A 22,596-nucleotide genomic window follows, 5' to 3' on the forward strand; every position below is an offset into this window, starting at 1 on the left:
AATCACAATCAATGATCACCCAAATTGGAAACATCACCTTTGAATTTTCTTATCCTCCAAGCCAGTTGCTCTCACAAAGCTCATCAAAACCTTGCCTCAAATAGTGTGGTCTTCTTGTCTTACTACCATGTCTTGAAAGAATCTCCTGGACAGCAACTTATGTTCCCGTCGCATACAAGAGTAAAGCCCAAAACATCCATCGTGGAGTACCAGGCTTTGGACACGGAAAGCACAGTAACAGCCAGAAAAAAGGGGAAAAGAAGTTTAAGCATATAAACGCTTCCCTACAAACTCATTTCAAATTGAGCCAAGCAGTTAACTGTCCCCCACCCCCAGGATTCCAATAATTGCTTCGTAAAATTTAATTATGCAAATTGCAATTACCTATATGCCTCCCTCTAAATCTGCATTGTCCAGGATGGTTTCCCCTGGCTGTATGTAGCTATTAATAACTTCAAATATGACTGGTCCCAATTGGGATGTTAAAATGTAAAATACCCCCTGGATTTCAAAAACAAGCATGCAAGTAAGAATGTAAGATCTCTACTAAGAATACTGATTACCTAACTCAATTATTTTAGACATACTAAATGAATCCATACTAAATGAATCCAAATTAGTTTCCTGTTTAAAATTAGCTATAAAAATTCTTTAAATTACTAAATGAGTACAGGATGGACCATACCATTCATCGTGTATGGCCAGCTCCTAAAATACCATAGAAAAACACAGAAGCAGTTCAATGTGTGCTTTTCATATCCACACTGCATTACAGGCCCCCAATCATTCTTTTTTTCCCCCCACAGACACTCTTAATGAAACAGATTTCAGAAGGTACAGCTCACCAGGAAAATGTGAATTTGGGATCACTCCAAAGTGAAAAACCATGGTGTTATTTCCCCAGAAACTTGACTTTGTCACTGAAGCATGAAGAGCCATCTCTCCCCAAAATAATTGTGCTCTGGGAAAACCAAACATTTACCAGAACACATTAAGCAGTCTTCCCTTGTGCTACTACATTGTGGAGATGTTTTTCAAAGGATTTTTCCAGTGAAAGCTAAAAATTATGAATTTGTTGTAATGAAAGCAAATGAAGTACAAGTTCTGTAGTCCCCTCCTTCCACCAGAACTATGCCCTAAATTTAATCAATTTAGTGACAAAGTTGTTTTCTGTTTTAGTACTTCAGGTTAGACAATTCAAAAGGGATAATGAGGAAAGGGCATACAAAGAACTTGTTATAAGGCACTTTATTAAAATAAAAGTGCTTACATCCCTTTAATGTATTAATCTATTTCCTGAATAACATATGGAATATTTAACAAATACTGTACACCAGTTCTGTCCCTTATAATAGTAGGAAAACAGTATTATTTTACTAAGTTTTTTCACTCCTCCCAACTTCCTTTTACATTTTTGCCCACCATGGTATTGCCTATAGCATAATTCTTTAAAAAAAAAAAAAAGGAATTTCTAGCCAGTGTCTTCCACTAGAAATTGCAAAATGCTACAGAAACCATAAGACAAATTCAAATAAGAATTCCAGGTAACTTAAATTAACACGAGTTTTGAGAAAACCATTTTTATTATCATCACCACCCAGCCTATTTGTGCTGGATTATGTACCAAATGGCCAGATCTTCTAAAGAACATCTACATAACATTTCTTTCATGTTTCAAGAGATGAAAATAACTGTACAAGGTTAAGTACAAAAGTACACAAGACAGTGGACACCAAAAATCCATGTATGAGATTTTATCCCATCTGCAGCTTTTATATATTTGAAAAGTAGAATTCATTAACTAAAAAATATTGTCCTTCTATAGTCCTGTCAAGTTTAATGGAAGCGGGTTTAACCTGATTACAACACTAACACCAGTATCACTGATCTGATATTTACAAAAAATCATATTTTTCAATAAATTAAAGTCAATGCAACACCCATGCAAGCTAGAATGCCAGCTGTTTGGTGAACAAGGACCCGACATCAGAACCAGAAGTCTATAAAAGTCCCAAGTATAAAGTGTGATTTTCTTCAAACTGTGTCCATTCCTCGCATCGATGATGTAAAACCCAATCCCATTCCTCTTTGTGTGTGGGTTTGTGATCTTGCCATTTCATACTGAGCGTCTAGATTTCTGAATACTTCTTCCTGCTGTTTCAATGTCTTGTAACTTTCTTCATCAACGGAGCTACATCCAGCTTCATCTTCACTCTAAATAACAGATACAAAATATACTATTAAAATGAATTCACCCAGGAATAAAAAGTGCTTCTCTCCCTTAAGAAGTACTACTAGATCACATTTTTGCAGTACATATTTGACCTCACTTAGCTTCCATTCATTCATTCAGCACCTATGGAATTCAAGGCAATGTTCATTCTAGGTACTGGGATAGAGCAGGACATAACAAAAATCATTCAGTGGGCCCAAGGAAGAACATGTAGAACAGGCCAGGGACTTCCCTGGTGGTGCAGTGGTTAAGAATCCACGTGCCAATGCAGGGGACACGGGTTCAAGCCCTGGTCCGGGAAGATCCCACGTGCCACGGAGCAACTGAGCCCGTGCGACACGACTACTGAAGCCCGCGCTCCACAACGAGAAGCCACTGCAATGAGAAGCCTGCATACCGCTACGAAGAGTAGCCCCCACTCGTTGCAACTAGAGAAAGCCCGCGCGCAGCAATGAAGACCCAACGCAGCCAAAAATAAATAAAGCATCTAGGGAAAAGTGAAGGAGAAAATGGGGGTGGAGTTTAAACCAAATATCCCTTCAAGGAAAAACCAACTCCCTTAGTAATAACCAATATCTGAACATCTGTCGACCTTACCAGGTTGTTGTGTAAAACCTAAAACCTTCCTTGGGACTTCCCTGGTAGTCCAGTGGCTAAGACTCTGTGCTCCCAATGCAGGGGACCTGGGTTCAGCCCCTGGTCAGGGAACTAAATCCCACATGCTGCAACTAAGAGTTCGCATGCCGCAACTAAAAGATCCCGCCTGCTGCAACTAAGACCTGGCACAGCCAAATTAACTAATTATTAAAAAAAAAACCCACAAAAAAACTCAAACAAACAAAAAACTTCCTTGAAAAAAATTAAGAAAGTCCAGCCCCACACCAAGTATAGTTAACCTTAAATGGGCATTTTTTCTTTTTATACATCTTTATTGGAGTATAACTGCTTTACGATGTTGTGTTAGTTTCTGCTATATAACAAAGTGAATCATCCATATGCATATATATATCCCCATATCCCCTCCTTCCTGAGCCTCCCTCCCACCCTCCCTATCCCACTCCTCTAGGGCATCACAAAGCACCAAACTTATCTCCCTGTGCTTTGCAGCAGCTTCTCACTAGCCATCCATTTTACATTTGGTAGTGTATGTATGTTAATGCCACTCTCTCTGTCCCAGCCTCCCCTCCCCCCACCCACCCCGTGTCCTCAAGTCCGTTCGCAATGTCTACATCTTTATTCCTGCCCTACCACTAGGTTCATCAGTACCAATTTTTAGATTTCATATATATGCGTTAGCATATGGTATTTGTTTTTCTTTTTCTGACTTACTTCACTCTGTATGACAGACTCTAGTTCCATCCACCTCACTACAAATAACTGTTTCATTCCCTTTTATGGCTAATATTCCACTTAAATGGGCAATTTAATTAATTAATTTTTTGGGGGGGCGTGTTGGGTCGCTGTTACTGCATGCAGGCTTTCTCTAGTTGCAGTGAGCGGGGGCTACTCTTCCTTGTGGTGCGCAGGCTTCTCTTGTTGTGGAGCACAGTGCGTGGGCTTCAGTAGTTGTGGCACACGGGTTTAGTTGCTCTGCGGCATGTGGGATCTTCCTGGACCAGGGATTGAACCCGTCCCCGCATTGGCAGGCAGATTCTTATCCATTGTGCTACCAGGGAAGCCCTAAACGGGCATTTTTAAAAGCAAATTAATTCCTTTTTACAATTTTTTTTTAAATTTACTAAGAAAAGCTTATGATTTTGAACAAGGTTTGCTTAAGGCATAAACATGCAGTAACAATCAACAACTGTTTTATTTCTTATGTTTTGGCCATGCCACACAGCATGTGGGATCTTTGTTCCCCGACCAGGGATTGAACCCACATCCCTGCAATGGAAGTGTGGAGTCTTAACCACTGGACCTTCAGGGAAGTCCCTCAACAAATGTTTTAATCAAATTTAACAATTTGGGGCTTCCCTGGTGGCGCAGTGGTTGAGAATCTGCCTAATGCAGGGAACACGGGTTCGAGCCCTGGTCTGGGAGGATCCCACATGCTACGGAGCAACTAGGCCCATGAGCCACAACTACTGAGCCTGCGTGTCTGGAGCCTGTGCTCTGCAATGAGAGGCCGCAACAGTGAGAGGCCCCGCGCGCGCACTGTGATGAAGAGTCGCCCCCGCTTGCCACAACTACAGAAAGCCCTCGCACAGAAATGAAGACCCAACACGGCAAAAACAAATAAATAAATAAACTCCTACCCCCAACATCTTCTTAAAAAAAAAATTTTTTTTTAACAATTTGTATTGTTGACTAGTGATGATAATTTATTGGTTAATTCTGGGAAGTTAATCTAGAGAACACAAATGAAAGAGCACTAGAAAGTACCCAGAGATGACACATCACTGAAATAATGTTTGAGAACCAATGTTACCCTAAAAATATAAAATAACATGAACTTTATTACAAAGTGTATAACTCACCTTAATACCCATTAATTTCCTAAATTTGACATTTTGGTCCTTGTTTCCGAAATTCAATTTCTCCCATATTTCAGCAGACTGGGATTTGTCCTGTTAAAAAAACAATGAATTTTTAACATATGTAAAATTTAAATACCTTGTATTATGATACTAGATCTTTCCATAATATAGTCTTAGTAGAAAAACAACAGCATTTATGGCATTCCACCAATGGAATTGATAATCACCTTAATAATATGAAAAAAAAATCTAACTAAGGAACCAACTCTTTCCCCTTAATAAATGTAGGGCAATATTGGTTTTCTTTGAAAGCCTGACTTAGATCGTGCATTTTCCCCCCCAGAATTAATAATTGTAGCAAATTAAATTATTCCAGTCAGGCTCTCAGAAGAAAGATAAACCCAAACTAATCTTTTCCAATCCAAGTTTGTTTTTCTAAGCTGAGGAATCAATGACAAAAAAGGAGAATAAGAGAACTTACTCCTTCTTTCTTGCCTTGCCAAAGCATTTTCCTTTTTTTCTCTTGTTCAGCAAATTTCATTGGATTCACAGCTGCTGGGTTGTAATAGCTAGGTACAGCTATTCCGGTCTCTGCCAAAGCTTTAGCCTGCAAGGCTGCCATCTGAGCTGCCATAGCTATCTGAGGAGTTACTTGTGTTCCTGATGCCAATAGGGCAGCAACATTGAGAACAGAACCTCCGGTAGCTGCAGCTGCTGAAGAGGAAGTAAGTACGGATTTTAACCAGAACAAACCTCCTAATTTACAGTAATACATTATTTATATATAAGAGCTACTAATCTGCAAAAAGGCAGAATATTTTCACCAAATAGAAAATAACTGTGTTAAGCTTATAAAGCAATAACATTTTAGCAAACATTAATGTATTCATCGCTAGACATTTCTGTATATGATCCCTTATATATACTTAAACTTCACTTACTTCTGAGGATAAAGAGAATCCTACAAATAGGATAAAGGTGTATGATTTCAATGGAAATGAACTAGTGACTGTCGCTAAACTTTTAATAAATTGACTTTTCTTTGTATGGTTCTTTATAGCTCACAAAACAATCTCACAACATCTAATTTGAAACTCACAAGAAACATTTAAAACTACTAAACAGGTATTATACACACTTAACATACTAAGCCCAAGTCCTATAAAAGTTAAGTGCCAGTCTGTTACTTCTACCTTCCAGATTACATTTCTTACAGGCTCTCTCTGATCACCTTTAAATCATCCACAGGCAGTGTGTCTGTCTAAAAACTTGATTTTTAACAGTAAGACATAATACATACTCCAGTTCAGTTCATCACCTTTAATAAACTGCATTTCCAAAATCATAACTAAAAGACATATGCAGTGATGGCTAAACTGCTACATGAACAAGAATAGTCACTATTCACTTTTCAAAATTATCTACATTGACCAAATCAGAAATACAGTGCAAAAAGTTTTATGAGGTACAAAAGTAACACTAAAAATAACATGTTCCCAATTCAATTAGTAATTTACAGCATACTGATCTACAGCATACTGACGGGTAGAAGGGATCACACGTGATTCTCTTCCTATTAGTTTTCCTGAACTTTTCAAATGTTCTACAAATACTGCCATACTTCCATAATAAAGAAAACAAAAATTACCTGCAGCTATTTCCTGTTGTTTTTGTTTTTCAACCATTTCCTTTTCTCGCTGTTCCTGTAATTTCTTTGCCCTTTCCAACCTGTCAAAGACAATTTAAATAAATAAAAACATCAATATAAAGCCAACATTTACCTCTTTATGTATACATATGTAGGCATAAAACACTTTATATAGAATTCTAAATAAATTTAATACCTTCCCCAAATTGATATCTGCATGTGGGAAAAAAAGCAATCATTCTTAAGATGGTATCAGTCACAATTAAATATTTCACTACTGGTTTTAAACATTTTTAATTTCACTGAATAGCCAACAACTCTAGTAGCTTTTATATACAATTCCCACAGAGTCATTAAAATGGTTATGAGATAGAAGTTATTCAATCTTCATCAGTGCTGGTTACAGGAGAAGGATAAAATTAAATCTTGCAAATTGAGACATTGAGAAAACATATTGAAAGCTGAGTAAATCTTAGGGTACATGCAATAATTTATAGAATTACCTAAATGCTTCTTAAGGGAGGCTGATACAGGATTAAGGCCAATCAAAGCATGCAAATGATTTTTATATAAACAGACTTTATTAGTCTCTAAATCAGTGAAAATTAAAAAGCCAAAAATAAAATTTAAAAAAGGGCAAGCAAACCCTGCCATTCTCTATAATCTAATAAAACGGGGGAAAAAACCTAAATATTAGAAAATTACTTTTAGGAGGTAAAGAAATTATTAGCAAAGGAACTGAAAACGTGAAACACAAATTCATCCCCAAACAAAAACGAATTCTGATTCACACTAAATTCACCACTGAATACACACACTAAACAAAATGTGCTGTCAAGTAGGTATCTATCTGGTATATCACAAATGGTAAGTAATGTTATCTTCACAGTGAGTTCCTGAAAGAGAAAGCCCTTTTCTTCCAAAGATTCCTTGATTTACCAATCGTAAGTTAAACACCACCCTCTCCCTCCTTTATAGTATAAAGGGGCAAGGATTGGGGAAAAAGTTTCTTGGGGGAGGGGAGCAGTGGGCACTACAGGTAAAATACAGTAGTAGAAAATTGACATTTGCTTTAACAATTGCCATAATTCACATAAAAGGATAACAATCTGTAATTTTGTTCCCTTCTGTTGAGCACACATGAAAGAAAGACAAGTAGTACAGCCTTGAATTTGTCCTAATCAGAAAGAATTCTGATTAGGATTAATGTTAAAACATAGGTTCATAAATAAAAGTATTTCCAAAGCAGTTTTAAAAATTGTCATCTGAAAATCACTAAGTAGACTAAATTAAAGTTTTAGATGCTAGTTATAGATTCAACTTTAGTATAATCCAAAATTTTAAATACAAGAAACTTAAGAGTAAACAAGAACAAACTTTAGGGCTTAAAAAAATTCATGATCAAAGTTAATGGACCATTCTTTATAAATTAGTTCAGGTATTGTAGAAAATTATTTCCTAATTCTGTTGATTTTAGTTTCAGTAAGAAAGTAACTGACAGCTACTGGCTGTATATTTTAAGTGGCCACTGCAGGTCTGGAATCAATACCATTCACTAAGGTGAATGGAATGAAGAAGGGGTGAGCTCACACCTTTGCTGCTGCTGCTGTTCAGCTGGAGTTTCTGCCAGGCTGGGTTCACAGGGCAGCAGCCCATCAGGTTACATTGTGATAACTGTATTTTTGTAATGAAAAAAAAAAATACAAACTCAATTTCATAAAGAAAAAAAAAATCAAAATCAAAAGATTTTAGTTTTTTAGAATATGGGGAAACCTGCAAACAAGGGCTTGGATTTTACTTTACTTCTTGCCTCTATGAGGCAGTTCTTTCAATGGTTTTGCAGATTTCGGTTAGACAGCCCTGCTGTGTGTGGTCCCACAATCACCCATCTTTGAAACATTAGAAAATTTAAAAATACAATGATCTTCCTATGCTATCACAGCAGTAAAAACTTTAAGATCAAATGAACTGGCTTATTATTCACCACCTTCAAAATAGGAAAACTGACAGAATTCTACTTATTGTTTCAGAGACTTTTCTTAAGGAAGAACAAAGAAGGTAAAAACAAAGCAGTTTTAGATGCAAAATTAACAGTTATTAGATCACATTTAAGATTTTTTAAAAAGTTCCAATGGCCAACTGAAAATATTTGAGTCTAGACTTGAGAAAAATGAATTAGTTAATCATGAAGAAAAAAGAGAAACTGTTGAAGAAATACTCTTTCCAGTTGTGCAAATAAGCAAATTAAAGATGAGAATTAACAAACCACTTAATACAATTCTGTATCACAAAACTGCCACAGTAGTCATGGCTAGATTTAATGATTTGAATTATCCTCTGAAAGCATTCATTTGGTCCACACAATTGAATATCTACCTCAAGATGAAAAGGAGAAAAAAATGTATTGAATAAAAAATACACGCACCTCCTAGCTAAAGCTTCTTGTGCATCCATTGCTGTGTTTCTGCCTCGGAAGGGAGGTGGGCTAGGAGTTCGGCTTAAACTTCTGCTAAATCTTCTCGGTTTTTCAATTCTCTTCTTTCTATCTCTTTAATAAATCATATTTTACATGTCTCAGTATGGCCAAGTAATAATTATCTTATTGAATCAAAATAAATTATAGTTACATAGTTCAATAAAAATTAAACTGGTCTAGGAAATATATTTTGAACCCCTTCCTTTCCACCTCTGTTGTACACCTTCCATAGGCACACCAAGTTCCTTGTGTATAAGACTAGTTTCTATAAATTCACTTAACCATCCCTGTTTCAGATGGACATTTAGGTTGTTTCCAATCTTTTGCTATTACACCCAATGTTGCAAAGGCTAGACTTGTACGTTAGTCATTTTACACTTGTGTAGGTCAATAGGTAGGATAAATTCCTACTAGGTGGGATTGATAAGTTAAATGGTCCTAGTATTCTAATGTACAATGAATTAACTTGTAAATGTTTTCAAAAATATAAATCACTAAAACAAAATTAGAATTAAAAATAGTCATTGATTAGAATAAAAGGTATCAGTGGTTAAAACTAGAAATGCCATAAATAATGAGCTGAATTGCCCAAATGGTGATTTAAAAAAAACAAAAACAGGGCTTTCCTGGTGGTGCAGTGGTTGAGAGTCCGCCTGCAGATGCAGGAGACACGGGGTTCGATGCAGGAGACACGGGGTTCGTGCCCCAGTCCGGGAAGATCCCACATGCCGTGGAGCGGCTGGGCCCGTGAGCCATGGCCGCTGAGCCTGTGTGTCCGAAGCCTGTGCTCCACAACGGGAGAGGCCACAACACTGAGAGGCCCGCGTACCGCAAAAAAACCCAAAAAACAAAAACAAAAAAACATGGTAATTAATGGTGAAATTACCATTTACTTTAGATTGACTATATCTCCTAACTGGTAAAGTTCAATTTAGGCAACTATTACATACTAAAACCACTGATTAAAAACTGAAAAAATGATCAAACAAGTGACAAACCAAGTTATTACAAGCCAAAGTACACTTTTATCCATATTTCATTCTTTTAGACTATTTGACTTAATGAACAATAAATTAACAAAGAAGCTTTCACATTAACTTTATTACCAGTATCTGTGAATACAGATATAACACTATTAGTAACTAATATTAGTAGAGAATAAACATATTCTCTGAATATTTATAATTAAATGCTCTTTATTGTATTTCCTGCCTAAACAAATTAAAATTTCCTTCCAATCAAGACAAGTGTGAATTTATAAGCTCATCCTTCTGAGTATCTGAGAGAGTATAACCAGTACGGTGGATTAAGCACACATACTGACTTTGCTTTCAGATGCATTTGGGACCAGGTCCCAGCTTTACCATTTAAGAACTGTATGATATTGGGCTTCTTGAGCAAGTTACTTAACCTTTCTAAGTCTGACTGAACAGACCCTGTGAGGGGCCTGTTTGATTTTATTCAAGATGATGAATACCTACCGACTTCTACTCCTTGTCCTACTCCTGCTTCTACTCCTATGTCTGTGTCTTGATCTTGAGCGGGAACGAGATCGGATCCGACGTTTTCTCTCCCTGCTTCTGGATCGTGATTTCTTCCTCTCTCTGCTTCTGGATCTTGACTTTTTCCGCTCCCTACTCCTGGATCTTGACTTCTTCCGCTCTCTGCTCCTACTACGATGACGCCTGAAATTCAAGTACATAAATTTGTAGTTACTTACAGGGAACACAATAAACTGATAATATCAAAAAAGCAATGTTTCCTACCCCAATTTAAGATTCTGTTTAATAGCCTGAAGTCTACTGCTGAACCAAACTATTTCTAAGAGTAACAATCAAGTTATTCTACTACTGAAAAATTTTGACCAAATCTGATACCACACACATATTCCCCATAGAAATCCGCAAAATATGTTGCGGACACTGGTTTCTTAAAACACAACAAAAAAGCCACAAAAATTTGAACCATGACCCAGTTTCTTAAAAATCTTTTAACCCATACCTAAATAAAACCTAGATTAGAGTTCAGCAGCAAATGAATCCTGCACCAGCAATGTAAAAGGATTATGATATTGGCAAACTATATAAACATAGTTCAGCAAAAATTTTTTCACTGTGACAGACAACTCAGAAAGTTAAAAATACCAATTTTCTAGCTAAGATTTTTTTGGGTGTTGCTCCATTAATGCAAACCTTTATGTAATTTAGGAGTTCTTTAGAAGGCATTAACTTAGGAGAAACTACTTACCTTTCACGAGACCTAGACCTTGAATGACTTCTGCCTCTTGATGACTTTCTTTCTTTGCGTTTGTGTCTGTCCTCACCATTTTCAGATGAATTTAGCCGCTCTCTTCCTTTATCAGAAGAATGCTCTTTGTCATTATGTTCCTCAGACTTGTGTTTCTTAGAGGATTTATCTTTGGATTCATGTCTTCTTGCCTGTTTTAAGAAGAAGTTGGTTCTTTCAGGAAAATAGTGCAACAAAGAAAGTTAGTATGGGTATCAGTAGCAAAAATGTTGTGATGCAACATTAGTAACCTTAGGAGTGTGTGGCAAATTTAAAAAAAGATCTAGTTTCACATCACCCAAATGTTGCAGATGTATATTACTAATTTTACTTTTTCTTTATAAACCCCCCCAAATGCAGTTTCCACCCCCAAATACTTTCAATACCACAATCAAAACAATAACTTTCAATGTCAATAATATCGAAAAACCACTATTTCAGAAAAAGAGGAATCCCTGATGTTTCTTTAAGAGGGAAGTACACATGTATCAAAGTTTTTTCAATTTTCCAACAAACCTTTTAGAGAAACAGACATGTATATACAACAACTTCTAAATCCAGAGTACATAGTATTAAGTTTTAAAAGTTAACAATAACGAAGATAAGGACACAAAGAAATGCACCAGAAAAATGCACTTCCAATTAGGTAACTAAGTAAAATTAACCTAAGTATTAATATCTTCTAGCAACTTCAAATTACTTTACGCAAAGTTAAGTGTCCTTTTTATAGCTATACTGCCACATCCTTTCTTAAAGACGGCTCTTGATTTTTCTCCCAATCCTAAACTGTGAAGCAATCACTTTTCATCTTGCAATATCCCAACAGGCTTGGAGTTCTATTACACTTCATGTACCTAGGGTAGAAAATGGCAACCATATCTGTTTTAATTTTTATGAAATCAAACTAGGTGTAACACAATTAATCCCTCTACCATTATATAATACATACTTCCCCCATATTCTGAATGATTATAAAAACCAAGGCTTTTGCTTTCACAACATATGCATTCAGAGACTGAGCTAAATTAATTGTATGATCAAGTCTCCATCCTACACTCACATACTGAATTAGGAAGTGCTAAACATTCGATTTCCCCCCATTAAGATTTGTCAAATCCATCTTGTAGCTAAAGCTTAAAATCCTGGACATTTCAGAATCACAATTTTAAAGCTGGAAGGAAACTCAGATCTTCTAATTCCCCTTACTTTATATATGACTAAATTAAGATCTAAAGTCACAAAGCTACATATTAGGAGAGTTGAACCCAGACCCCATATTCTTCTGACACCCAGGGCACCGTTTTCCACCACAACAGGACACTTAACTCATGCTTCCCAGAATAGACCTTAGCACATATTTCCTTCCGCTCAAGATTAACTTTTCTTAAAAACAAAAAACTTAGTCAAACATTTTAGAACATGCATGGTGATACATCAGAAAAGGATCATAGTCTGTAATTTATTATTTTGCAGAAAAATAAGAGACCTGGAGACACAGCTAAATTTTAGTTTCAATGCCAGTTCTCCATATGAGCTTATAAAAAAGACTATTTCCTTGATTTTGCCATATGGTGGCAAACTGGAAAATCTTTAAGTGGTTATTAAGCTTGCAAAAGTTTCAGTTTATTTCAAACCAGTTTTCCAAACATAACATTACTATTATTATTTTTTAAAAAAACCATTAAAACCCTTAACTGATTTAAGATATACTTAAGGGAAATAGGAGTTTGAATGACTAATAGTTACCTTATCATGAAGTAGGCTTATTATTTTGCTATCTGAGTCTGCAGCGTCTTCAGTTCAGTCTCTTCGCGCATTAGCACGCTGAGTATGATTTATTATAGAAATGTTATCATGTGAGCTAAACAAAATAGTCATTTTCACAAAAACTCTCCTAAATTAAAATTTAACAGAGCTTCCATTAGGGGAAGAGGTGAAGTCCCTGCCCACAGTTGTTTAAGGAGTCCCTTGCCCAGCCCCCATGAGACTCTTCTCCTCCCTTTTTGGCTTCTACTTCTGCTCTTCCTTTGTTGGCTCATTCCTTGTCTTCTCAGGTGGGCAAGTTAACTCCTCTGCAATACAGCTGCTGTCTTTCTATATCCTCAAGTTTTGTGTCACCGCCATCTTTCCAGCAGTCCCTCACTGACACTTTTATTTCAAAATTCAATACTATTCTTAGGGAATCAAACTAGTTTACTAATGAAAAGGACTCTCATTATCTTCCATAAAGAAAAAGTAGCCCATAGATATCTAAGAGTATTGCTACTTAAAGATGATTGCTATTTAAAAGTCCTGAGCAGTTGTCAGGCATAAAGAGACTCGGGACCTCAGATTAATGGAAGCTCTGTGTGACAGGCCTAAAAAACCAGTTATATTCTTCATATGAAATTTTTATTGTGAATATTTTCACAACATAACATTAATAGTTTTTGAATGAACTTTTCATATAAACATCTATCTTCTTGAAAAATGATGAATCCAAATCATGCTTATTTTATAACTGTATTAAACCTTTTAAATTTCAAGTTTTGGTACTTACCTTGACAATATCATATATTCACACAAACATTTCTACCAGATACTTTACAAGTATTCTAAAGTGCCTATTCACTACAAAGTGTTAATTACCTCTTTGCTTCTGCTCCGGCTCCTGTGTTTTCTTCCTTCATTATCTGTGAACACACAAAAATTCACCATAAATAATGGTACAGAAACACCTCAAACACAAATTCCAAAACTAATACAAAGAACATTTCTGGCCACTTACCTAACTAATCTATTTACTAGTCATACTCTAAAGACTATTTTTTTATGGCAGGGGTGGGATTATTCTACTACAGTAATACTTCACGTATCTGAAATAAATCAAGCCATCTGAGCAAACCAGAATATAATCAAGTAAGTAAGCAAAAAAGTCCCACAAGTCCATGTTCCATGACACATAACAAACAGAGTTTGTCTTTCAGGTGGTCACAGATTCTTTTTTTTTGCGGTACGCGGGCCTCTCACTGTTGTGGCCTCTCCTGTTGCGGAGCACAGGCTCCAGACGCACAGGCTCAGCGGCCATGGCTCACGGGCCTAGCCGCTCCACGGCACGAGGGATCCTCCCAGACCAGGGCATGAACCTGTGTCCCCTGCATCAGCAGGCAGACTCTCAACCACTGCGCCACCAGGGAAGCCCCTATCACAGATTCTCTATATTTTACAAAACATTCTGTCCAGTTCATCTTGCTTCCTATTACATAGCAAACTTATAAAGGGTCTTACTAGAGGAAAACAATTAAGAACAAAAGGAACAAAGAATGCAAGAGAAAACAAACAGGTTGAATTATATTTGGTGTCTTTTAAATAGTCAAAAAGATGTTACAATTTAGAAAAATTCCCATTAAAAAGTAGTTATGATACTGTACAGTTTCAAACATATACATAAAAATTACACTTGAACCATTTTGTAGATGGACTATCTGTGGGTGCAAAGGATAAATAACCAGAGCCCAGGTCTTGAAACTTTTAAACTCATTTCTATTCTATCTCTCTTTTAACTACTTAAGTATTGATTCATTAACAATACATCATGCTTTCTATACCACATCAGTCTAGTTAAAAAAATGCTCCAAATAAGGAGCATTTCAAAACACTAAAAACTCTTGCTTTCAGAAATATTTTAACATTAAGTTAAAAAGAAAACCAAGGTTAAAAATGTTCTTGTGGGCTTCCCTGGTGGCGCAGTGGTTGAGAGTCCGCCTGCCGATGCGGGGGACACGGGTTCGTGCCCCGGTCCGGAAAGATCCCACATGCCGCGGAGCGGCTGGGCCCGTGAGCCATGGCCACTGAGCCTGCGCGTCCAGAGCCTATGCTCCGCAATGGGAGAGGCCACAACAGTGAGAGGCCCACGTGGTGCAAAAAAAAAAAAAAAAAAAAGTTCTTGTAACTTACGTCAAAGATGTTAAATAAGTGCAGAATATACCACTGCTCAGACTACATCTTTCAAAATATTGTTTTGCCTATGTTGAAAGGATAAAATTTGAACATCTGAGGGATAAGTTATTGTGACACAAATTTAAGCATACATTTTGTCTTTGACAAGTTATAAAATTCCTGTATTAGGACATTTGTATTCCTCATAATTGAAAAATTCTCCAGAAAATTCCCAATGCACTTTTCACTATCCATTTCTCAATGGGAAGAACACATATTAATTACATCAGTAAACTTATGTCTTACACATACCTGACTTTCGTTTTCTTTCTCTTGACCTTGATCGTGATCTTGAATAATGATGTTTTGAGGCTCTGGGAGAAACAGATACATCGGACTGCTCTTTTTTCTTATCTCTATCTGGGGATGTCTTTTCTGGGGCTAGTCCATCTCGTTCTGTATCACTAGCCTAAAAGTTTAAAGAAAAATGGTTATAAATTCTTAACTGCATTTAAAATGTTTCCAATAACTTAAAAGAGTGAGAAAGGAGGAAAGATAGTTATCCTTGAGTTTTACAAAATTAAAAAATAAAGAAAATCAAGAAATCAGAAGAACTGATTTTCAAGTAGCTAAATATGCTTTGTACTTGCTAAGTAGGCCTGAATAAATTGAAATAACAATAAACTGACTAACCCAATACCAGAGACACATGTAACTGAATGGATATATCTTTATTTTTTTAAATCATTATTTGTATAACTTTCAAAACACTGGGGGAAGGGGAAAATAGGGCTCCAAGTATCTCCATTAAGTATTCAAGCAGAGAAAATAGAGTCCATTTTAGATCTATGAATTCATTTAGTTGACTTTACCAATACTTGTATTTTAAATTAGCATAAAGAGGCATTTAAAAATGAGCTGTTAAAGGTTAAAAAGACCGAAGACTGTAAAATCTTAAAAAGCAAAGAGAATGCTTCTAGAATATTATTAAAAAAAAAAAACAGAAAATTAACTTACCTATCTGAGAACCCAATCTTAATTTCATTAACCCTCTTTAATGAAAGCCCCTTGGCACAGTGCTGCTGCAAAATATGGTCTGCCTCTCCTCACATATGCTCTGGGCTATGGAAACATTAAGGTGTTTCTGCTTTAAAGCATTTTATAAGTTATCACAATATAAATTAAAAAAAATTAAAATAGTCAAGAGTACACACTCTTTCCCAAAGACCTGATTTACCTAGGAGAGTAGGTTCCTTCATTAAATTGATTTAAATGAGTCATAGAGGGACTTACCTGGTGGCGCAGTGGTTAAGAATCTGCCTGCCAATGCAGGGACATGGGTTCGAGCCCTGGTTCAGGAAGATCAAACATGCAACGAACAACTAAGCCCATGCACCACAACTACTAAGCCTGTGCTCTACAGCCCGTGAGTCACAACTACTGAGCCCGCGGGCCTAAATCCGGTGCTCCGGAACAAGAGAACCCACCGCAATGAGAAGCCTGCGCACTGCAACGAAGAGTAGCCCCCACTCTCCGCAACTAGAGAAAGCCCTTGCGCAGCTCCAAAGACCCGAAGCATCAATCAATCAATAATAAGTTTATTAAAAAAAAAAGAGTCATAGAAAAAAAGCTTCAAGGAGAAACTAGAACCTAAATGTTCTCCTGAGTGAGATTCTGATAAAAGGCAGGGAAAACAGTTTCCGTAATATGTGGAAGGTGGACCTTGGTGACCCATCTAACCAGAGAGGAAATACGAAAATAGTCAATAAGCCCAGGGAGTTGATTACTTACCACATGAGTTAGCAAAGTATCGCCCTTGAGCTAAGAATGACTTTTACATTTTTAAAAGGGTTGTTAAAACAAGCAAGCAAGGAATGTGACAGAGACTGTATGTTGCACGTGGTCCACAATGCCTAAAATATCTACTAACTTGCTCTTTACAGAAAAAAGATCTGGATTGGGTAAATAGTGAATATACTATACATTTTCAGCAGGAGAAATAATCACATGATAATGAACTTCTTCCTTTAGGAAGATTAGTCCAGAAAACAAACACCAAGTAAACTAAATGGGGAGTACTTTAACAAATGAAGTGTGAGATATCACATTATTTTAACAACTATTTTCTGATGGTCAAAAATGCACCTAACTCAATGTTAGACTTCAGGAATAAAATAATAAATTAGAAGGGAAGGATTTACAGGTTAGTTAGGATGAAAGACATATTATGTGTTACGCCTCTAACAATGTTACCAAAAAACCCAGTAACAAATAGGATGAAACACCTAATTACTGGGGAGGCCCATTCCAGCACACTTGCTTCTCTATGTATGGGTGATTTCTGGAATCATAAAATTTTTGTGCAGAAAGGCTCTCATCTCTTAGAATCAAGCTCAACTTTCTCATTTCACAGATGAGATCCAGCAACATTAGCTGACTCACTTAAGATGGTACTCTCTTTGCTATCTAATATTAATACATGACACTATATCACACAACTAAAGATGATTCTGATTTTCACAACTAACATTGGTCATTTTCTTTTACTCTTGTTCTCATCACTATTCTTTTTTCTTTTGGGGCCTCACCGTGCGGCACGTGGATCTTAGTTCCCCGACCATGGATGTAGCCCGTGCCCCCTGCAATGGAAGCGTGGAGTCTTAACCACTGGACCACCAGGGAAGTCCTCATCACTATTCTTTTTTAATTTTATTTTTTTATACAGCAGATTATTAGTTATCCATTTTATACATCTTAGTGTATGTATGTCAATCCCCTCATCACTATTCTTAAGGATTATTTCTGACAGGTCTGTGATGTGCTGTGTTGGTAAACTTACACTTAGTAAAATGCCCTTAAGGGAAGGCACTCTGTAAAACGGGCTAATAACTCACACCGAACAGCCATTTTCATCTGTAAAACACACTACAGGACAAAAACAAAAACCATCGTATCACTAAACAGATGTGAATAATAGGGGGCCACTTAGCTCACCCGAAGCTTTTATTTCCTTGAGAATATATTATAGTAGAATAACAAAAATGTCCAAATAAAATCGAGTATTAAAACTTCTCTGAAAATATCTAAGATTTCAATTTAGTACAGACCTATGTGTAAATCTTAAATGCTAACTGCAAAAATTCCCTTCACTCTACCATTTGCTCTATTAGAAAAACACCACGGTTTCTTAAAATTCACATCTTCTTTAAAACCCCAATGGCACTCAAGACATAGTGTAAGAATTTTTTCTAGTGCAAAGACGGCACATTGGACTTAATACTAGGCCACATCTCAAGGGGATCGTGTCTTTTTATTGAACAAGGCGCTGCAGAAACGAATGTCTGAATTTTTTTTTGAATATTTGAGCCCAAGTAAAATACTGTTCTTTCAAGTAGATTAAGAGGTCCAAAACACTAGTTAAACAAAAAAATATTTAAATCGATTATGTGCCCAACTGTTTGAACAACGATTCTAAATCGGTTATCAAAAACCCGGTTCTAAATCAAATCAATTAGGTATGGGGGCGCGGGGGGGAGAGGCAGACGATTTCTACTTCCAGATACCCCCAATGATCGGATGAGTACGAGTTTTTCGTTATTCTTAACAATCCTATTTATTTTAGTCCTATTTATCTTCGAAAACGAGAAAACACAACTTTTTAGTCAATGGAAAAGAATGCAAAATGTTTGCATTTTTCTTGTAACCGGGTAAGTAAAATGAAGTAATCACACAATAATGCGATCCATCAGGATTGGGCATCTTATAACCAAAGCAGGATTAATTTCTCAGAAAACGTAATTTAAGAACTGTAGCTTTCACTTAAAATTAAACGGGCCTATGAAGGACTCTTAAATTTAGAGTAATAATGCCAATGTTAGGGCTTTGATTATGTTTCTCGAAACCTTCAAAATGATTACATCAGGAGGCACTTCGGAAACGGAGCATCAGTCAGAATTCGTAGCTCCAAAGACTTCTCTTCATTAAGTCGAATTTTTACTCCCTTCGAGAAACACGTCCCCTAGATGCTTACTAAGGAATAAACTAAGGCTTACACGGACGTTCACCCTAACCGAAATTATGCAGCTAGAATCATCTCACTGAGCGTAGGCAAAATAATCGCTACAAGACCGCTTGCTCTCTTCTCACGTTCTACCTCTTACAGGCACCTCCTTTTTGACCCCATACTTTTCAGAGACGACCCCTGATCCCTTTTCTCTCTTCCCCAGCCCTTTCCCATCGCGAACATAAATGCCCAAGCCCTAACGAAACTCAATATTAATCACCAACCAGAGTGAGTAAGCAAAACTGGAGTCAGTTCTGTGGGACAAAAGGAACATAAAACTGGGAAAGACACGAGGAAAGTTCTGGAAGAAAAGACACTCCCTGCGGCTCCCCACCCCCATCGACACCGCCTTCTTTCCCCCTCCCTACGGCAGCCAGCCATGATGGCGGGCGCAGAAGAAGGCCGCGGCGCCATCTTGTCCACACACTAGCCCCGAAAACAGCTCTGGGAGCCGTTCATCCCTTCTTTGCAGAGCAGCAAAAAAATATGCCTGACTTTAAACTCAGATTCGGCACCTACCGCCATAGTCCAGAGTCCTGGCCGCTACGGCGGCACCTCCACTTGCCGCTCTCCACAGTACCGTCCGCCTAAACGCTTCGCAACAGACTGAAATCGCTCCCGCGAGAGACCCGGATGGCACAAAAGGGCTAAAACCCGGCGCGTCGCACAGCTTGCTGGGAGGAAAAGGGGTGGTGATAAGAGTTTCTGTAGCGACGCGGTTCGACGGTGATTGGTTGTTCTTTGGAAGGGGGGTTGTGAGGTCGGGGAGGGGGCGGGGCCTAGAACACACCCTAGAATGCGCAGCCTGGATATCGGAATGGGTGGAATTTAGGGTGGGGCGACTTCCTATTTCGATTCTAAAGCAAACTTGGCCTCCGCTGGCCGCCGTAAAAGGGGTTGGGCTTGGTGTTCTCCCGCCAATTTAAATTTGTGGCATAGACCTTAAAGAGACTGGGAACGTCTGTTGGAGCTCGGAAGGTGGGGGGGACGATACACTTGAGTGCTCCTCTTTAGTTTCTTCAATTACAGGTGAGGAGGGTGAGCCGCGCTGCTGTAGGGAGCTGGGGGTGGATTCAGGTCGAAGGAGCAGAGGCCTCAGCTCAGTTCGATGTGTTTTCCCCTCAAGACGCTGGCGGGAGAGAGGTTGGAGTCGGTTCTTGCTGGCCCCGGTGTCCAGCTGAGAGCATTTACGCGTGGAGGCCTAACTGAAACTGTTTCATTTCGTTTAATTCGTTAATCTGTTCATCCGGCACCCAGAGGAATCTCAAATCGTTAATCACATCATGTCACTGGTCTGCTTAGTATCTTTCCCTCCCTAGCACTGAGGATGAAACTCATCTTGTAATCAAGGATTCATTGGCTCCACCTGTTCGTTTAACGCCTGCACTTTTCCATTCTTGCTGTGTCCGGGCAGCAGCCCCAAACTCATTCCACCCTCTGAGCCTTTGGTACTCGGCCTGCATCTTTGTCCCCACGAGCTTTACATAGTCGGCTTCTTGATATTCGGGTCTCAGCTCAGATGTCATCTCTTTCACTTCCCAAACAGGTCTTTCTTATGCGCCCCTCCCCCCCATTCATTTGAGCACTATTTGTAATTCTGCGTTTACTTAGTTTTTCGTAGGGAGGCAGTATAACAGTTAATAACTGGCCTGAATTTGAGTCTTGTCTAGCTACATCATTAACTCGCTTGAGGTGACCTTGGCCGTTTACTTAGTCCCTGACTCATGTTTCTCAGCTGTAAAATGGGTTGTTGTGCAGATTAAATGAGTGATGCATTCAAACTATCTTGCCTACTCAATACCGTCTTTATTTTATTTTTCTCTATCCTTCGTACGAGAATATAAATTTCATAATGACAAAGACCTTTTCTGTCTTCTTCACAGCTGTATTCCCAGCTCCTAGAACAGTGCCTGACACGTAGTAGGCATTCAATAAACGTTTGTCAAATGAGTGACTGTGACAGACCTGGGAGGCTGATGATATTTCTCTATTTTTACAGATATGGGACTCTGAGCCCCATAAAAGTATTCACTCCAACCTGTCTTAATCTCCTCCCAACTCCCACCCAAACACAGCCACTAAAATCGTGTATTCTAACATACTTTGTTTTTGTGCCCTTGCTTACACTCCTAGTAAGAACTCTTTTCCTATATTTAAAAAGCTCCTGTGGGGGGAAAAAAAAAAGTTAAAAAAAAAAAGCTCCTGTGACCTTAAATTTCTAACCCAAATGTTACCTGCTTCCACGAATAACAGTAGTGAATTAGATAACACTTAAATTGAGTGCTTGCCATGAATGAAGCATTGTTTTGTGAATGTTTGAAACTCATAGTTACCTTTCCAGCTACGTACAAGCAGCTTAGTAAATGTGAAAGAACACCAAGTCAAAAATCATTTCTTCCCTGTACTGTACCTTCCAAAGATTTAAAAACATATTTCTGCGAGCACTTACCAAAGCAACTGTAATTATTTGGTTATTGTTCCCCACTAGTCTTGATCCAAGGATTGTTTTTCATTTTCTTATTCTATGCCTACCCATATCCAATGAAATGAGTTATATAAGTCCTTGCTGATGAGATAGTTAAGTGACTCGAAAGGTTACAAATATACTCTTTGGTCCAGTCAGAAACCTAGTGCAATTTTTTCTTCCTCTCCTTAACATTTTCATTTATTGAATAACAATACTGGAAACATGAATGGTCATTTTTTTTTTTAAGTTCATCTGGAACCTTACCATTCTAAGATATCCCAGACAGTCTGACTTCAGAGCCTTCACTATTTATTGCTATATTGGTTAAAGGTTTTTTCCAAATGAAAACTTGTTATAATTTCAGCTAGGCACACAAAACACTAGAAGCTCTAGGACAGATTGGTAAGATTGGAATTGTTTCCTTGTGTCCCTAAACAAATATGTTCTTCTCTAGTGATAACCATAGCTCTAGTTCCATGTATCTTATTGATCCAAAGTGTCTAGTGACCACAGAAATAACACAAAGACAGAGAAGTCTTTACTTACTGATGTGTGTGTGTATATGTATATTTGGGGGGGAGGGATAAAGCATTTTCATTTCCCAAGGAACTGGAGTCTATGCAACAATAAAATTTGGCCTAATTTTACATGTTGTCACAGGGAAGGCAGTGGTTCCTGTCTCAGGAAAACAATTTCAGAAATATGTGGAGTGATATTGAGCTGCTAACAAATGATGATACAGGAAGTGGGTACCTAAGTGTTGGTTCAAGGAAAGAACATGGAACTGCTTTGTATCAAGTAGATTTACTAGCGAAGATCTCCTCCGAAAAGGTAATGGTTATGACGCAGACTGTTTTCATTCACAAAATTTTTACTGAGTGTTTAGTAACACTAGTAGCCACGTGGTAAATGTTTTATAAATGAGTATAGTCCTTTCTCAGGGAATCAAAGTTCAGTATCAGATCACTGGAAATTTCCATCTGAATTCCCCCTGCATCACCTTATGGTCAGTATTCCAAACCTGAATT

At 37.7% G+C, this 22,596-nt stretch overlaps 2 protein-coding genes across 8 annotated transcripts in view; one reads left to right on the plus strand and one right to left on the minus strand.

Moving 5' to 3' along the window:
• Positions 1-1,233: 1,233 nt before the first annotated feature.
• On the minus strand, positions 1,234-19,791 carry RSRC2 (arginine and serine rich coiled-coil 2). 7 transcript variants are annotated; one of them, XM_067701010.1, is made up of 11 exons: positions 19,621-19,791; positions 17,878-17,963; positions 15,351-15,507; positions 13,749-13,792; positions 11,082-11,294; positions 10,316-10,519; positions 8,784-8,906; positions 6,359-6,438; positions 5,192-5,424; positions 4,711-4,800; positions 1,234-2,214 (listed from the first exon to the last, which is right to left on the minus strand). In XM_067701010.1, exons 3-11 carry the CDS (start codon positions 15,429-15,431, stop codon positions 2,035-2,037), a joined length of 1,248 nt encoding a protein of 415 aa, XP_067557111.1. In that variant the 5' UTR covers positions 15,432-15,507; positions 17,878-17,963; positions 19,621-19,791; the 3' UTR covers positions 1,234-2,034. The 7 variants fall into 7 exon arrangements, with proteins under 7 accessions (XP_067557111.1, XP_067557110.1, XP_067557112.1 ...); XM_067701009.1 differs by having other exon boundaries at positions 19,326-19,791; XM_067701011.1 differs by lacking the exon at positions 17,878-17,963 and having other exon boundaries at positions 5,192-5,421; positions 19,621-19,787.
• Positions 19,792-20,002: 211 nt separating this feature from the next.
• The window catches only part of KNTC1 (kinetochore associated 1), a 71,354-nt gene continuing 68,760 nt past the window's right edge, over positions 20,003-22,596 (plus strand). Inside the window, exons 1-2 of the mRNA XM_067701013.1 lie at positions 20,003-20,130; positions 22,229-22,399. Coding sequence (XP_067557114.1) covers positions 22,271-22,399 — 129 coding nt within the window. The 5' untranslated portion in view covers positions 20,003-20,130; positions 22,229-22,270. The remainder of the gene's footprint in view (positions 20,131-22,228; positions 22,400-22,596) is intronic.

This window comes from Pseudorca crassidens, chromosome 12 (assembly GCF_039906515.1).
Source record: "Pseudorca crassidens isolate mPseCra1 chromosome 12, mPseCra1.hap1, whole genome shotgun sequence".
Classification (NCBI taxonomy): Eukaryota; Metazoa; Chordata; class Mammalia; order Artiodactyla; family Delphinidae; genus Pseudorca; species Pseudorca crassidens.

Coding starts and splice junctions, on each gene's coding strand:
- RSRC2 (XM_067701005.1), bottom strand. Junction 10,520..11,081: donor AGGTCTAGGTCTCGTGAAAG/GTAAGTAGTTTC, acceptor CTTGAATTTCAG/GCGTCATCGTAGTAGGAGCA. Junction 4,801..5,191: donor GGCAAGGCAAGAAAGAAGGA/GTAAGTTCTCTT, acceptor TTTTTTTAACAG/GACAAATCCCAGTCTGCTGA.